General features: G+C 48.2%; 1 protein-coding gene across 1 annotated transcript in view; it reads left to right on the plus strand.

Moving 5' to 3' along the window:
• CDH4 (cadherin 4) overlaps positions 1–18,114 on the plus strand; it is a 611,276-nt gene that overhangs the window by 582,094 nt on the left and 11,068 nt on the right. The window contains exons 10-13 of the mRNA XM_019548218.1: positions 1,704–1,957; positions 6,523–6,665; positions 11,906–12,139; positions 13,786–14,019. Coding sequence (XP_019403763.1) covers positions 1,704–1,957; positions 6,523–6,665; positions 11,906–12,139; positions 13,786–14,019 — 865 coding nt within the window. The remainder of the gene's footprint in view (positions 1–1,703; positions 1,958–6,522; positions 6,666–11,905; positions 12,140–13,785; positions 14,020–18,114) is intronic.

The raw sequence follows: 18,114 nt of genomic DNA on the forward strand, positions 1-18,114 counted from the left end.
GCCATTCTATCCGGCCCACGGGGCCCCTAAAAAATTTAGAAAATTAATATTTATCTGGCCCTGGCTGCCTGTCATGCGGCCCTCGATGGCTTGCCAAAACTCAGTAAGAGGCCCTCCACCCAAAATAATTGCCCGCCCCTGTACTAGGGGCACGAGGCTGGAAGCAGTATAGATGCACCCTGGCAGGGCTTGCTGCATCGGCCCTGATGCCTGATCGGGTCCCCTCTTTGGCTCATTCTGAAGGCGTCCTCTCCAGCCCAACAAAACTGGGTCTTGTAAGAAAAAAGTTTCATAGATTTCATTGACATAGACATTAGGGCTGGAAGGGACCTTGTAAGATCCTCGGATCCAGCCCCCTGCCCCAGTGGCAGGAAGTCAGCTGGGGGCAAAGGATCCAGTTTCTAAGAGGTCAGACTTATATACATGTTTTTTTGGCTAAAACAGAGGAAAATACTGTGTGAATACATACACTGGGGGGCCAGCAAGAGCCTGGCACCTGCAAATGCATTAGCTCCAAGGCCTCAAACAGTATTTAAGCAGGAACTTTTCCCCTGCATCCTTTTTTGGAGTCCAGCTTGAGCATGAGAGCCAGTGCTAGGAGGTGAGCTGAGCAGGAGCCTGTTTGCTTCCTATTATTCCTTTCTGTGGTGTGACTTCCACCCGGACAGGCCGGTTTCTTAAGCAAGGCGAAGAAGCCAGACCCTCAGCTGAAGTAAATCGTCATAGCTCTGCGGAGGCCAGTGGAGCCGTGCCAGCTTACTTGAGTGAAAGTCTGGCTTGCAGTCTCTGGAGTCAGTCAATATCCATAACATTAGGAGACGGAGTAGAGAGAATTGATATACTTCTAAATTAATAAATTATGGCAAAGCATTTTTTAACGGGCAGAGGTGTGATCCTGCATAACTCAAGCCTCCCTGGCGTATGATTAGAGACGACCCTCATAATAATTAGAGGAATGGCTAAGAGATTGCTATTATACTGCAGTTCAATCAGTTATGCCAGCTAATGCTTTCCGTTGCCTCTCACTTCTGCGAGGTGCTGTCCTTCTGCGCGTGTTAAAATGAGATCTACGGCCACCCAACAGCAAACCATACCTTTGAAAATGTGCAGACAACCTCGGGGCATCACGTGAGACCATCTTTCAAAGAAGCCTGTGGGAGACAGCTCGATTTACAGAGCCAGCTGTAGTTGCTCGCAGCCCAGCCCTTGCATGTAATCTTACCTAAGAGGGGAAACTCAGGATGCTACAAGCTCAGGAGTCCGCTGAGTCTGACCCAGTTACTTAGCCAGCAGCTTTTAATACTAATAGCTCTGTTAAGTACCTGTCTAATTCCTCTTAACATGACTGTGCCTGTTGCTTTTATAGCTGCCCTTCCTGGGATCTGCTGCTGAAATCTGAATGCTAAACTAAGACAATCTTCTGTAAACTACTTAGCAGCTGGACAAAACACAGAGCAAATCCTTCCTGGCCATTACACTTCTTCTGCTGTTTTTTCATCTCCAGAGCCAGCTTCTGAACTCACTTGTGTCAGTGACAATCCAGAGTCACTTTGTCCGTGTAAATGGAATTGCTCTGGATTTACACCTTTATAACCAAGAGCTCCGAGAAGCAGAAACCTGCGGCTCGGGGCGTTGTTTTACCTCCGCCAGCAGGTGGAATTTATTCTCTGCATGGATCAATCTTGTGCTTGTGTTTGTTTTAGGCGGTGGATTATGAGATGAACAGAGCTTTCATGCTGACGGTGATGGTATCAAACCAAGCTCCTCTGGCAAGTGGAATCCAGATGTCCTTCCAGTCTACCGCGGGAGTCACCATTTCCGTCACGGACGTCAATGAGGCACCGTATTTCCCAACCAACCAAAAGTTAATCCGACTGGAGGAAGGGGTGCCCACGGGGACGGTGTTGACAACGTTTTCAGCCGTGGATCCCGACCGCTTCATGCAGCAAGCAGTAAGGTGGGCAGCCAGCCAGATGAGGCCGTGTGTAAGCACAGGTGGGATTTAAGAGACAGAAACCTGGGGAGTAAAACAACCGTAAGCACCTATCAAAATCTAATTCCTAACTGGCCTGTATAATGTAATGACAGTATTCAACAGTTACATACGCCCTCCCTTTGGTGATCTCAGGATGCTTTTAATATTTGCAGCCCTACCAATGGGCGGGATTGAAGGGGGAACAGTTTGTGGAGTAAAACCGAATCAGACCTGGCATCTCTGTCAATGCGTGGAGCTCAGAAAGAGTCCAACTCTTAGAGGTGCTAAGGCTCACCAGCATCACGTAATAGTGAGGACACACTATGTCCCTTTATTCTTAAGGATGTTATTCATTATTCGTAACTTAGTTGTTGCTGGAGCCCACAGCTGAGATCAGTGTTGTACATATGCATAGTCACATACACGGCTCCCACCCGAGTGAACTTGCAGCCTAGCTAGATGAAGGCTCGGAGAAAGGAAGCATTATTATTCACCTTCTCTGGAAGGGGGACTGAGAGATGGAAAGGATAAGGGCCACGTTTTCAAAGGTAGTTATGAGCCCAGAGATGGTGGTCCTACAAAGTCGGACTTTCCAAAGTGCCTGGGATCATTTTTGAACCCCTACATGCTTCCAAACATGTGGCCCATCATAGCAGCCTGTCCTGAGAGAGAGGTCCCCAGCATGCATGCGTATTCTGCACCCAGGACACACAGCTGTGATCACTGTGGGGTTGTCCCCAGCAGCCACGCTCAGGGATGCTGGAGATGAAGCCCTTAAAAGCAGCTTCATGGGGACATCCCAGAGCATCTTTCTGGGTTTGGAGCATACGAGCTAAAGCGGGCTGTGCTTGGGGCTTCCCCAGAGAGGATATGCTGCTCCTGCAGTGACTCCTCCCCTAAGTCAGCAGGAACCAACCTTCTGGCTCAAATTATTCCTGCACCCTCCTTGAGTGCCACTCTGATCCCTTTCCCTTGCCCGATCTGGTGCTCTGATTTCTGCTCCCTGCCTGAGCCGATGCTCTGCTTTCTGCTCCCTACCGCTGTGCATGCCTGCAGAGGCTGCCCATGCAACAGGTTGGCCAGGCCTGCCACGAAATGACCCAGGAAGTGTATGGCAAGCTGGGAACTGAATCTGAACTTCCCAAGACCCTCTTCTGTGAATGAGTGGCAATACCACCCTCCCTTCTTTTCACAGGAGCACCTTGGGCACCCTCCAGGTGCATATTTCAATCCCATTAAATTTTATGGGCCTTATTTTTAAAATGATTAGACTTGCAATCATGTACATAGTAGGCGCATGTGGGTGCTGCTCTGCACATACAAAATAGGCTATTGCACACTCAGAAAGCTAATTATGATCATTTGCATTGGTTAGTGTATAATGTATACATATAAATTAGGTGAGCAATGGCACACGCCATCCACACCACCCAAAAAAAAAGCATTTTGCAGGCGATAGAAAACCCATGTATGCTCAGGGGTGTTTTAAACACCCTTGGTTAGTCTGTCAGTGTGTTCTGGGCCCACCAGAAAATGCATTTGCTGTTAATTGACAGAGATTTTTAACTCCGTCCCAGCTGTTCCCTCTTACAACCTGGGTGCTTAAGGACTACAGTATTTTTCAGGTGCCAGGGGAGGGTTGTGTGTCACCACAGCTGAGGCCCATTTAACTTATCTCCATTGTGACACTCTGTGTCGGTGGAAGGCTGAGATATTTTACCTTGCGTGGAGCTGTCTGGTGCAGAAAATGACTGTGTTTACTCACCACTCCTGCCCATTGTGTTTGGACAGGTACTGAAACTTGAGAGAGACTGTCTTCGTTAACAAGCCAATTTTTCCTAAGTGTTTCATTGTGAAATTCTGAGCCTTTGAAACGTCTCCGTGCCCCTCCTGTGCTCGCTGGTTTGTGCTGCAGTCGATAGAAAAGTGCAGCTTGCATTCTGATTAAGTGCTCTCTGTAATCTGTTGGTGTTTGGATTGTAATCCAGAATGAAAATTGCTAGCTTCACCGTCCTCCCATTCGAGAGACAATGACAGGCTCTGCTGAGCCATTCCCGTGATTGCAGGGTGCGTCTGGGGCACCCCACGAGACCTTCTCTAAATATCAACAGCAAATTACTTGAGCTGTTTTTTTTCCTAGAGTTCTCGGGACGCGTACATCTGGACCCAGCAGCGCTTCATTTTTAAACACAAATGTAACTCACTCTTGCCTGGGTTTCAGCTAGCTAGATTAAGGCCATAGCACTGCGAGGAGCCCTGGTATATTATTATTGTTACACGGGGCTTTCTCCAAAACAGCCTTTGTGAACCGAGCAAAATGCCCCTTTCTTTTGTCTTCCCACCCACCATCCCTGAGTTAGAGCCCAGCCCGAAAAAGGCCCCCTGAAATCATTCAAAGCAGTGATAAGGAGCCTTCAGTTAACAAAGAAAGGATCCAGTAGGTCTGTCCCTGCACGCCGTGTTGCAAGAGCCTCTGTCAGCAGTATTCGATTACAGTAAGTGTAAGTCTCCAAATGGGAGACCAAGAGTGGAGATCCTTCCCCCACCTAGCGACACCTTTCGTTTGTGAAACAGAGTTAAAGCTGCAATGCTTTGGCCACGCTCCTGCTGGAGGATGCAGATATAGCAGTTCTGCTATACTACTGTATTTGTTCAATAAACTGAGCGTGGCTGCTCGGTGCTCCACTGTATAATAAAGACGGTAGCTCCATGGAAAGTAATGGCTTCACTTGGCAGGGGTTCATGCGGACATTTTGCTGTTATCTTGGGTGGATTCATACTGCTCAGGGTTGACTTTGAGCTTCAGCTTCAAACAAACTAGTTCCTGAAAGTGAAAGTCAGCCAAAGCCATAGAGTTTCACCTGCTTACTTATCCAGAGACCTTGAATTTTTCATGATGTTGATGTAGAAACCATCAATAGACCCAGGTTGTCTTTAAGATAAACCCGGGTTTGCTTGCTTATTTGAATGACTAATGCTGTGGCCATTTCTGTACTTTCTGAATTCACTCCAGCTCCAGCATTGCAACTAAAAAAAATAGAAATGGGAATCATAAGCAATAATGGTATCTTTTTTAAAAAAAAGAAAAGACGTTAATCAGAGTGCCTTTTTCTAGAGCCATCTGGGAAAGGGGTGGCCGCAGGGAGGCAAGCTCTGCAAAGCGAGCCGTGTAGAGTGCTAGCAAACTTGGGCGACGGCTGGCAGCTGAGAAGAGTAAATGATACAGCTGGAAACCTGCCTCCGCACTGACCCAAGCTCGCCCAGGGACGGCCAGAACGCGGGTCTGGTCTGCGTTTGCTATTACTGTTTTTTCCCCATCTCTAATAAAAGAGAATGGATTGGGCTCGGAGTTGTTCTCTGATCCGGTGCAGCCCATGCCAAGATACCTAGGTGTCTTGTGACTGATCATTTGTCATTCTGCTGGCAGTCAATTAACCGGGGGACCCAGCATCCCCGAGCTATGGAGGTGTGCACTCATGTCCCCATTTCACATACAGGCAAACTGAGGAACAGAAAACTGATGCAACTTAGCCAAGGAGCAGGAGGGTCTTGGGACAGGTTTCCCAGTTTCCACTTCAGGACCCGACAGCTTCACAACTGCCTCCGGGCGTTTCTTTTGATGCTGTTGGCTTCTGCAGACCATTAGCAATGTTCCTCCTCTTTGCATAGCCGGCTCTGCCGCAGCTGCCCTGCCACCTCTCCTTTCATCCTGCCTCTCTGCCTGGACTCCCCGCTGGCCAGCACGCGGATGCTCTCCTCCCCAGAGCCAGCCCACAGCTGCCACTGATCAGGCTGTACGAGCACGCTGTCCAGCCACTCTTCCGTGCCAAGATCTCTGTACACACACACATACACACGCTCGCGCTCCCCGGGTCCGGGCCAATTGGCTAGTGCAGACGCGAGTTCCCATAGAAACCCACCGAGGAACTGGCTACTGAAAATGTAGTTCTGCGGTCAAACAGATGAGTTGGGCAGATCCACACCGATCCGGGGGTGGCGACCAGATGTGCTCCTTCCTGTACGACGCTCACCCTGTAGCGTGTACAGCGAGGAGGAAGGCCACGTGTGCGTGGAGGGGAGTGAGTGGAGAATGGCAGCCCAGGAGGTGAGCATCCTGAAAAGCCGGGGGCCAGTGCTGGGAAGCGGGTGATGCTTTAGGAGAGGCAGAGCGCCTGGGGGGAACTAACCTCTCCTTCAAGCCCGTCCATTGAGGAAGCAACATGTGAGTGCAGTGGTCATCCCAGGCCCCTCTTCCCCACGCTAGCAGATGGCTGGAGAAACGTGCTCTTTGGCAACGGCAGGACACGGGTACATTAAGTGGCACTTAGCAGAAAGCAAAACCTTAAATGGAAGGAAATGGGAAAAAAATTGAATAATTGTAGAGGTCAGAAAGCGAGGCAGTCAATTAGTGTTTTGTTTGTCAACAAAACCCGTTATCCGGAGGTCCTTTGAAACAGGGGTCAGGAGTCTAAAAAAACCTTATTTCAAGCCATATTAAGGACATGTCACTGAAAAGACTGCCATGTATTTATTTCCTTTCTCTGTAGATACTCGAAGCTGTCAGATCCTGCAAACTGGCTGAACATTAATGCCACAAACGGTCAGATCACTACTGCTGCTGTCCTTGATCGAGAGTCAGCCTACATTAAGAATAATGTCTACGAGGCCACATTCTTGGCGGCTGACAACGGTGGGCCCAAGCTTCACGTTGTTCATGCTTCAATAAGACTCTAATGTGATGCATTAACAGGAATGATGCCCTGACAGAGTTGTCAGTATAAGTTATCTTTTCCCCAGGTTTTACGGTCAAAAATGTGAAAGTGGGACAGGGAATTGCTGGAGTACATTAGATGCGCGCAGTATTCAGAGCGCTGTTAAGGGAAGGCGAGGGCAAATGGGAAATCGATTTGGGAAGTTCTGAATCGCAGGAAACGGCGAGGGGCTGCGAGCTCCATGTGCTGCCAGACACACCGATCGTGGTTACTGTCGAAAGCCTACGGTGCCGAGCGGGCAGGAAACACTCCAGCAGGGAGTCAGAAGCAATTGGAAGGGACAGAGGGAGGGGATTAGAAAAGAAACAGATCTGTCTTCGTCTAGAGAAGCTGTAACGTTCATAGGACATGTCTGTCTGCCTGTTTTTCTGTGTCATCTGATCTGATCCATCTCTCCACTCGCGTGTGTTTGTAATGTGCCCCTCTCCAATGAAAGGCAGTGGGGAGGAGCAGTCCCCGCCCCCATCTACTGCAAAGGCTGAAGCTGATGTACAGTGCTTGGCCTTATTTTGGCAAAGTACTTAAGCACACACTTGGCTTTCTACCATTGAGTAAGTGAATGGGATTGTCCATATGCCGTAAGTTCTTTGCTGCTTCCGGGATGCCTGTCTCTTTGTCAGCTTAGTTTGGCCAAGCCTTTTGGCATCCTTCAAGCTGTGCCATAAGTGTTTATGCTGCGTGGTCAAAACTCGCCTATGCATCAGTTCCCAAGCTTTCCTCCCGATAGCACCTTTTTTACCGCTTGGGATGTAGCAAGGGAAGCAGGCTGACCTGCCCGAAGAGCCATGATGCTGTTAGAGTATTAAAGGGCAAATCCTGCTGCCCTCCAGAAGGTGCAGAGTCCTAAGCGCAGTGGAGGTCAATGTGGTCCCAGGGTGGGTGCAGGCCGCAGGGCGTGGAGTCATGCAGGTCTCCCTGTGCAGTAAGTAGGCAAGTAGGGAGCACTGAGCGACTACAAAAGACTGAGACTAAAATAGCGGCTATTGTCTATCACGTGTATTGGAGCAGTGGGCCGCAAGAATATATGAAAAAGTCATGAACAAACTTTAAAAGTGGATCAACACACTTAAAAATAGATGCTCTTTTAATGGAGAAAAATGTGGGAAACCGTGGGTCTTCCCTTGCAAGCTGGCAGAGCTCCAGCCTGCTTGGGGCTGCTTCAGGCCCCCCATGCCCCACACACCCAGCCCCTGCCCAACACACTGGAGGGCTGGGGGCAGGGGGAAAGTGGGTCGTGACTGGCTATTGATGTTTACAGTCAGGTCCTGGTACAAAAAAGGTTGAGAGTCGGTGTCACAACCTAGCTAAGACCAGGGCCACGCGGTACCAAATCCTGTGCAGTCATGCTGCAAGAGCCTATGCAGCAGATCTAAAGGGAATGGGAAAGGGAAGAGTTGTCACTCTGCAAAGGGTAGCCCAGCCGCACGGAAATTAAATGACTTGCCCAAGGGCACGCAGAAAGGCTGCGGCAGAGGAAACTGAACCAGAGCCTTAACCACAAGACCATCTTCCTTTCTAAGGGCTTGAACACATGGCATGCTTACATGATGTCGTAACACAGGGCAGGTGCTTGGCTCTCGCATCAGGATCCCACTATAAGTTACAGGGATTTACAAAATCAGCGCAAGTCTCTCCTGTCTTAACGAATCATGAGTCTGGGCCCTACCGGAGAGAGCAGGATTTTGCGGCGCTCCCCCGGCAGCGGCCCCACCACCCAGCTCTGCGCTGGAACTTGATTTCAGGATAACTCATTTTCCCTCTGCAATACCAACGAGGAAATCCTGCCCATGCAGCATCTTCTCCAGAGCTGTCGTTCAGCAGTTCTGAGAGCTGAAACCTGGATGAATTCCTTTATTTTGAAAAATTAATCTATCACTCTTATATTGCAGCCATTAAAATGCACATAAAACAACGCCTTATTTAAAATTCTGTCTAGAGTGCTTAGGGTAATGGCGAAAGTTTTATCTAGGTTAATAGACTCCTTTCACGTTCCTCCCCGAGTGCCATGTGCTGTGTCATCACATTCTTATCAAAGCCGGGTTTTGTACTTTTCTGAAGGAAGAAACAACATCGTGTTTCCTTAAATTCTTTTTGATAGTTTCTATGCATGATTAAGAAGCTATTCCAATGAATGCTCTTTGGAAATGCTCGCTCCCTAAACTACAATAAGGAGACCTTTCATACAAGGCAAAAGTACAGCTTCGTTTAAAAGAGAAATCATTAATATTAATAGTTTTATTGCAGCTCTTTCCTGTGCTCGTACGCACATTTTTTGGGCTCCGTCTTTTAGATCTACTGATACCCTGGGATGGCTTCCTGCTCCAATATGCTGTGGATCTCCTTCATTTGTTTCCCCTGACATTTGCCGGATCAGGGGAACAGGGCCTCCCAGAAGTTTTCTTGAGACTTAAAACCCTCCTGAATGGAGGAAGGCAGCAAATCTCAGGGTGTTTTAGGAGATCCCTCCATAGTTACAACTGAATGATCATGGGGTAGCATAATGTTTTTGTGTGGCTTCAGGAAGCCTCCATGCAGTTGCATTGAAGGTGACTCCCCGTGAAGTAGGAAGAGGCTGGGGGCAATTGTAGATCGGCCCCCCCAACCGTTTGGTTTGTTTTTCATACCTGATTGTCTTTACTGTAACCCTAATTAAGGTTTGGTCTTCATGACGGGGCTGCTGCCCCATAGCTTTGCTGGCAAAGCTATGGCAGTGGAGCCCCTTAGTGACGGTGCAGCATATTGCTGCAAAAAGTGGATTTCTGCCGGTTTGCCTAAGCTGCCTCCCTGAGTGCCAGAAGCCCCCTTCAGTCATCCTAGCTGCATCCAGATGGGGCTTTGCTAGAAGAGCGACATCAGCTAAAGGGTGTGCAGTCTTTTCCCACTCTCGTCTCACGCGGTTACACCAGCAACGCTTTGCGGCACGAGCGAAGCCCGAGATTCTCCGTGGGAGTCAGCGGAGCATGCAATCCTAGGATCCTCGCTGGACACCAGCTTCTGGGCCCTGCCTGTAGATTTGCTGAAAAGAGCCAGAACAGTCTCATACCTATGAGCAGCTTCTGCTGCGTGTTGGTTTTAATCATTTATTTTTCCTGCTTGAATATCTCATGAGGTTGCTTCTGAATGCCCGTCGGGGGATACCAGCAATGAGCTGAATGAGAAACAGGGCTCAGAGGCACTCACTTGCTGCATGCACACATGCTAATTTGTGCTTGCAGTTGCCAGGCTCTGTTTTACATGTGCAAGTCCGGGCGATTTCAGTCACAGCGGTATTGCTGCCCCGTGGTGTCACTCGCTGAGTTGAGAGGCCCTTTAAAAACAGGCCCCTGAAGGTGCAAAAGCCTCCTTGGAGTCTGCATTCAGTCCTCGAGCTATTGTGGGCAACATGTAAACAGGAAAATCACCTACGCTTTCCCTTAGAAGATACTGAGAACAAGTGTGTTGTCATGTGCAGCCCTGGTAGCCCCATGGGCTTTGTGCGTCTCTGCAGCTAAATCCATGTCTGATTAAAGACATTGTTCTATGGGGAGACCTCCCCGGTGCTCAGGAAGTGTAAGCATGGTGTCTGAAATGGGAGGCTGGGAGAATTAATGTAGGCATCATGGAAGAGGGATTTTCAGGGCTCCTTCGGGGACTTTGAGACCCCTTCGACATCAAAAACAAACAAGGATCAGAAGAGAGAAACCACAAACAGGCAGAAGGAATCAATGATTGAAACAGTGGCGAGGCTGTTTTTTATACCCAGCACTAGGAGGAGAGAACCACGAATTGAAAATAAGAGCTCAGGCAAAGTGGTTGGGGGGAATAGGCAGCGCGGAGGCCCGGCACAAAATTGCCTGCAATGGGGGAGGAAGGAAGAGAAATGCTGGACCATTTAAAAGCAAGCTACCGGTTTTTCTTTGTAGAGGAGACACTACTGAAGCCTGCAGGCCTAGGAAAGCAGAAGAAAGTGGACTCAATGGAGGACTGCACAGGGCAGTGACTGCTTTTTAGCTAAAGGAATAAATTGGAAACTAAGGCTGTGTGCAGACAGCACGGGAGTTCATGTAGACCGCCCGAAAATTTTAATGCGGCTTTTTTTTTTGGTGCGGTGCATTTTTGTTTGAATGACACGGCCTGCTCTGAAGAAGTGTTAGCGATTGATCCTTGCCCAGGCAGATGGTCCAGGGAAGGTCAGTGGGACTGCTCGCTTGAGTGGAAGGGGGAGATCTCTGCATCAGGAATAGCAGCAGCCTCTCTGTTACTGGAACAGCGGTTAGACTTGAGAAGAGGGGATAGTACATTTTCCTGGCATTGTCTACAGCTTGCATGATCCACGGAGAATCACAGCAGGTTTATGTGATAGCCACTGCCTTGGCTGGCACAGCAGGGCTTGAACAGTGGGCCTTGCAATTGCTGTCTGTTGAACTCGAGTACTAGGCTTTGTGCCTGAGAGAGCAGAGCAGAGTCTTCTCATCTGGGGCTTGGACAGACAAGTGGACACGGACCACATCCTGCCCCGTCTGACTGACTGTCTGTCTTTTTTCTTCCTTTCTTCCTTTCCTTTGTGGTTCTGAGTTCCCAGCACCTGGGCAGCTGAACCATGTGCCTGCAGATTTACATTGTGGTTGTGGCAAGTCCACCCAACTCTCTCTGCCCCCCTCCTTCCCAAATAGAAATGAGCAGACCTTGGAACTAGTGACCCAGCACCTCCACCTTATCATTTCAGGCTTTGAATAAAATGAGATCTGGGTATAATTTGCCAAACTAATGCCTCATCAACCAGCTTTTGCAAAACAAAAGTACTCCAGGGTCAGGCAGAGACATAATGGGCTGGTACTTAGCTATGGCGATGGCAGCAGGAGGAGGTTCACTGCTGTCGGGGTGGGATGTCACCTTCGTTTTTTGCTGATGATGTGTTAAGTGGCCCCCAAAAACCAGTGATTTTCAGTGGCAAAAAAAAAGGGTGGGGATGGCATCTCCCCGGCATGGACTGAGACATGAACGCAGCGTGGCCCAGGAGGTCTAGTTCTGCATTCCCAGGACCCAGGCCACGGCACCGTTTCTGGGCTGGACGGCTCAGAGGAGCTTCAGGGGCAGGCCGAGAGCGTTGGGTTATAGCGCATGCCGCCCCATGCGTTGTATTCATTTCTCCTCGTCTGAACCTGCCTCTCCCATTCAGGTATCCCCCCGGCGAGCGGCACTGGCACACTGCAGATCTACCTAATTGACATCAATGATAACGTCCCGGAGCTGCTGCCAAAGGAGGCGCAGATCTGTGAAAAGCCCAACCTGAATGTCATCAACATAACAGCCGCAGATGCTGACATCGATCCAAACGTGGGGCCCTTCGTCTTCGAGCTGCCAAGCGTGCCATCTGCAGTGAGGAAGAACTGGACCATCACCCGGCTAAATGGTAAATGGGGAGGTGATCCTACGGCTGTTCGGGGTGGGGTTTGCTAACGAGAGCCACGCGCAGATTCAAACTTCCCAACTTTCCCACTTTCTTAACTAATTTTTTTTTTTAAACACCCTATGGCCAGCATTGCAGGCAAGAGATAGTTAATCAGGAGTGATTTGTATCAGACGTGCCGCCAAACTCTGAGAGCTTTGGCACTTGGCTTTTTTTTAACGCAGTTCATAATTATGAACAGTTATCAGGAGTGAACGGAGGATAAATCATCCATAATAGCCAAGGGGGAAAATGCTATTATCAGTCTTCCTTATGTTCCAGTGTAATTGTCATGAACCACAATCAGGATCAATGTTCATTTATCTGGCCATAATTGCATAAAGGCAGCCTTTTAATTTACCATGGAACCAGGAGGGCCAGGTAAGTGTGACGATTACCAGTACGTGAAGGATTGTTAGCTGGTGGCATGCAACCATGATTGGCCCTAATTGGGCCCCTTATTGGTAGTTTCAGCATAAAAGCAAAGGAAAGAAAGTGTCTTAGAAACTGAACTACTGTCTCTCCTTAAAAGCTGATTCCTTGAGGTCAAGTCTGAAACGCTTTGCCAGGGGCAGCATGATATAACAGCTCGGCAGCTATTGTGGAGATGAAAAGAGTGATTCAGTCTCCTAAACTGCCAGTCCAGCAGCTCTCACAATAGGAAGGAAAGGCACACAAAAAAAAAAATGGAACGGCTGAATACGTCGGCTTAGGTCTGTCCGCAAGGATTGCTGTGGGAGCAGAGTGGTGTGGGTCTAGCCCAGAGCTGGGGAGGGACAGTGACAGCCTACCAGTGATTCGCTGGCCTGTTTCAACTCTATGCCTTAGCATTTCCTCTCCATCAAATTTTATGTGCGAGCAACTGGCCGCTGATTTGCAAAAGGCGTTAGTGCTGGCTGCGAGCCAGCATGCTTTTGAAAGCCAGTATCCACAACACGATGCAGTCACCAAGCATAGTCGGTATGGACCGAGCATTTAGCAGAGTGGAAGGGGAGACATTTGAAGGTCTGTTGACACCAATTTGGGGTACGGTAAATTGTCGTGTTGCCAGTCTCCTACATGTGATTCCCTGGGCTAATCCACACACCGAACAGCTGGAACTGACCCGTGAGCGGTTATGAGAACGGCTATGTACAATGTTCCCGGTACTGCTTCATGCTCCAGTAGCAACAGGAGCACAGCAAAACTGTCACAAACATCACACCTGCTTCGTTCAGGGTTATGTTTATAGCGATTTTCACTCAGATGCTCCAGGAGCGTGCAGAGCACAGTGACAGTGCACCCAAGCTGCAACCCCCCTTTGCCTTCTGCAGCAGTTCAAAGTTAGGTCTGTCCACAGCCAGAGATTGCATTTTAAAATACTCTGTTAACATGTAAGGGAGCATAGAAAGGTCTTTTCTCAAGCTGTGACACATAGCAAGAGATTTCTTGATCAAAAAGGAGCAAGAACTCTTGGCAGAACTTGGAAAAGGAAAGAAGCTGCACTGCAGGGACAGCGTGCAGCCACGTGCGCTCGCTTGGAGGGTGGTCGTGTGGCATCCTGTTGTACTGCCGTTACCTGTAGCACCTCGCGCAGAGCCACAGTCACCTGTCTGTCTCTGTCCCTCCAGGTGACTATGCCCAGCTCAGTTTGCGAATAATGTACCTGGAGGCCGGCGTGTACGACGTCCCAATCACCGTGACGGATTCAGGGAACCCTCCCTTGTACAAGACGTCTATCATTAAAGTGAAAGTATGTCCCTGTGATGAGAATGGAGACTGCACAACCATCGGGGCCGTTGCGGCAGCTGGCCTGGGCACAGGTGCCATCATTGCCATCTTGATATGCATCATTATTTTGCTGAGTAAGTGTTGCAGCCTTGAGCACCTGGTAGGAACGTCACAGCAGCCCAGAAGCATTTTAGGTGGAAGCTTTGTGCTCTGATCTACCAAATTCTCCCTCCAGAGCATTTAAGTAATGGCAGCACGGTCAATCAGCAGAGGGCAAGAAAGTGGGCCACAGAACAGGCACTGCAGTTTGCGTTGGCACCATCTTCTGTAAAATGAGCCAGCTGTATCAGCAAGCACAGGGAGAAGTAGCAGGTTGGAATCACAGCCCAAGAGGCGGTACGCTGAAGACACCCTTTAGTATTTTTATCATGGTTGTTGTTGTTAGAGCGAGCTGGTACCAAATTGGAGCAAAACGGAAAATGTATAAAGCCAGGCAGTCCTGTTCAAAACTTCTCCAAGTCCATCCAAGTTGCCTTTGTCCAACATGTGTTGTTCCTGGAAATATTGTTTGCAAAAGAGGCACTTCCAGTGTAACACGCTTGCTCTCCTGCCTCCTGTAAAATCCCTGAAACTTTCACAATCCATCCACGTTTCAGAGAACAACCGGATGGACTGTGGAGTCCAGAGAGCTGGTGATGATTCACCCACAGATTCAAGATACTATTGAATACACCCTGTATTCAAACCCCATCACTACAGTGCAAACACAGTGTAAACCACTGAGCCAAAACATTTTGTATTTCTAGAAGACCTTTTTATTTCAGGGCCTCCAATCACTTTGCGAACATTAATTAAGCCTCACAGTGCCTTGGCTAAATTGGGTGAGAAATATAATTCTACTCATTTTATAGATGGGGAAAGGAAGGCACTGGGGATTAATGTGTCATCCAAGGACACACGTTAAGTCGGTGGTAGAATACATGATAGAGCCCAGATCACGGATCTATCAATAGTATGTAGAAGATGCCGGTTATAAGAGCTCCTGTTGGCTGGTCCCATTTGTACAAGCAGTGCCTGTTTTGGGTGTTGGATACTAGTATGAAAGAATAATAGGCTGCTTCTAAAAATTCAAGCTAGAGGAAACCTGGGGAAGACGGTTTAAATATGCTTTACATATTTTAAAACAAGAGGAGCTCACGTTTGCATACAGATGCCTTCCCTTCCCTTCCCTGCACCTACAGAAGAACTGTCCCTGCCCACCCCCATCACGACTGCAGCCTGGGAAGTCTCTCGGTCGGTGAAAGAGGAGCCCTTGCAGAATAGCCCCGAGATGGACTGACATGGTTCTGTGTGGGGAAGCTGCCTTCCTTCTGGCTCTGCCATCACTCCTGTGCTTTCATGAGCACAAACACTAAGTAAATTTATACACATTTTAAAATAAAAAAGATATCATTATAACTTCAAGCAGGAGTTGGCACAGTAGGGACAGATACAAAAGAAGCACTGAAATGCACAGTGAGGTAAATATTCATCAGGAAATGCAGGATGAAACCGTGGGGTTCCCATTAAAGTTAATAGGAGTTATGGTGCTAAATCGCATTTAATATTTACCCCCAGTGTGTTTGAATGGAGAGCGGGTGGAGCAATTTATGCTATTAATGCCACCTAATAAATAAGCAACAGAAATACTATCTAGATGAAACTTCTGTAAAGTGGGTACGTAACTGGTTGCATAATTAGGCTGAAAGAGTAGTCAATCAGCCGCTCAAAGTCTGACTGGGAGGAAGCATCGAGTGGGGTACTGTTGTTGAACATCTTCATTGAGGACTTGGAGGCTGGAATTGAATGTGTATTCAGCAAGTTTGCAGGGGACACCAAGCTAGGTGGGGTAGCAGACACTTTTGGATCATAGGATTAGGCTTTTAAATGATCTTGATAAATTGGGAAGATGGCCTGAAATAAATCTGGTGAAAGTCAGATTTTTATAAACGGGCCGTGGGAAGTGACTCCTCCACTCTGTGCGGCACTGATGAGGCCTCGCCTACAATCTGGTGTCCAATTTTGGGCACAATATTTCAAGAAAAAGCTGTGGAAAAATTGGAAGGAGTCCAGAGGACAGCAACTAAAATTAGTAGAAGTCTAGGAAACGTGATAGTCAAGAAAAGGTCGAAAGGGTTGGTATTATGTAGTCTGGACAAGAGAGGCCTGAGGCAGAATTTGATCAGAATCTTCAAATACAAAAAGCAGTGTTATAAAGATGGTGATCCATTGTTCTCTGTGTCCACGTGGCATAGGACAAGAAATAATCGGTTTAAATTGCAACAAGGGGGCGCTAGATTAGATATTAGAATAATTTTCTAATGATGAAGGTGGTTAAGCACTGGAATAAATTACCTGGAGAGGCTGGGGAATCTCCATCATTACAAGTTGGACCAGCATTTGTCTGGGATGCTTCAGACAGGGGGTTGGACTAGGCAACCTTGGGAGGTCCCTTCCAACTCTGTTTTTCTCTGAGTCTAATAACAGCTCAGTAACAGACCCAGCGGGTTGGATGCATCCCCTTCTGCCATTGCTGCTTCTGTCCCCAGCTGACCCAGGCACAGCGGGAGCCCTAGAGGCACTCCTTCCCTGCTCCAGCCGCAGGCCGTGGCTGTGTAGAGTACTGGGCTCGGCAGGGTACAGCAGCGGTGGCACACAGATTCCTCCTTGCATCTTCTCCCCGCTGCCCCGTTCCTTGCAGCTGTCCCCATGCTGGCTGGGAGCAGAGGCTGGAAGGAGGAACCTGCACTCTGCTACCACCCCTGTTCCCAACAGAGCCTGGCTCCCGCAGAGCTGCTCCCTGCACCGTGTGGCAGGAGCAGCTCTGGGGCTCCTCCTTGACCCCAGGTCAGCTGGGGACAGCGTTGGGGCAGGTCCTGCCCTTCATGCACCTGCTTCCTGCCCAGCTCCCTGTTGTCCCCCACTAGCCTGGGAGCTCCAGCCATGCCTGGCTCCCATCCCCCTGTAGTTTGAGGGGTGGTGTTCTGCACCTGTTTCAGGCAATTCTGTATGCACTGTGGCCCATGTAGCTGTGGCTTGGTCGGTCGTAGTTCCCATGATGCTACTATACTTCTGGACCATGGGCCATCACTAGTCGTGCAGTCTAGGACCAATAAGGGCAGCATACAGTTGCATACAAAATGTGTATATGCAAGAGCTGAGATGCAGCCTGAAGACAGGATATTTGTACTATGTGCGCTCAAATGCACACCGAAATGCAATAGGCCTATAGAAAAATAACTTCCAAGAAAGCATGGTATTATGGTCGCCGAGTGAAATTCAGTGCATATTTCTTTGCATCCAGCTCTGAAAGTCTGTTCCCCATTAGAAGATTATCTGATCCCTAGTTCCAAATCTTTAAGATTTCTAGCCCAAAGATGCATTGTGAGCGCAGGTGATAGCATTACAATATGCACATGCAGAAACGATGCTTACAATTGCAAACCCGGTACCATCTTGCGCAGCAAGTAATATGCAGGCACATAAACCACGCGGTATGCAGGCATGCAATTTGCAAGCGCGTTCTGCGTGCACACGTCTGTTGTGTGATTTGACTTAAGCTCTGGCATATGAACTGTTGGTTCCCAATGTTGGTTTCATAAAAGAGAATAAGGCTGTAATAAAACCCCACACCGGAAGCACCAAAGGCAGTAAAACACTAGACTTCTTTCTGCTGCTTCCCGTATAAATCCAGCTCTAAAGTATGATTTAAATGCTTGAAAATTCTATTGACTGAAATTAACTTCTGCTGAAGGACGTTTGATTTAAGAGATTCCTTTTTCATTTTCAGATGCATTATCCCATTTTAAATTATGGTTTTTATTACAAAAGCTTATTTTTACATTCATTGTAATTCTAATTGACTCACTTCCCTTCAAGAGCTGCAAAGGGCTGTATCAGTGATGAAAAATGTAATTTGTGATGAGCAGAGATTTTCTGTTATTCTCCTACCATTTTCTCTTATATATATATATATATATAGAGAGAGAGAGAGAGAGGTAGGTAGATAGATAAATAGATAGATAGATAGATAGATAGCTATGACCTCTGAACAATAGCCTGGAAAAGGGAATGTGACTTTTTGTTCTGCAGCTCTTTGCTGGAGTCAGGAAAGTCAAAACTTTATGGTTTTAAAGTCAGGCCAAGCAATGGGACACACCAGCCATAGTTGTCAGGGCTAGAAAGTTTCT

This window comes from Crocodylus porosus, unplaced genomic scaffold (assembly GCF_001723895.1).
Source record: "Crocodylus porosus isolate Cpor-Errol unplaced genomic scaffold, CroPor_comp1, whole genome shotgun sequence".
Classification (NCBI taxonomy): Eukaryota; Metazoa; Chordata; order Crocodylia; family Crocodylidae; genus Crocodylus; species Crocodylus porosus.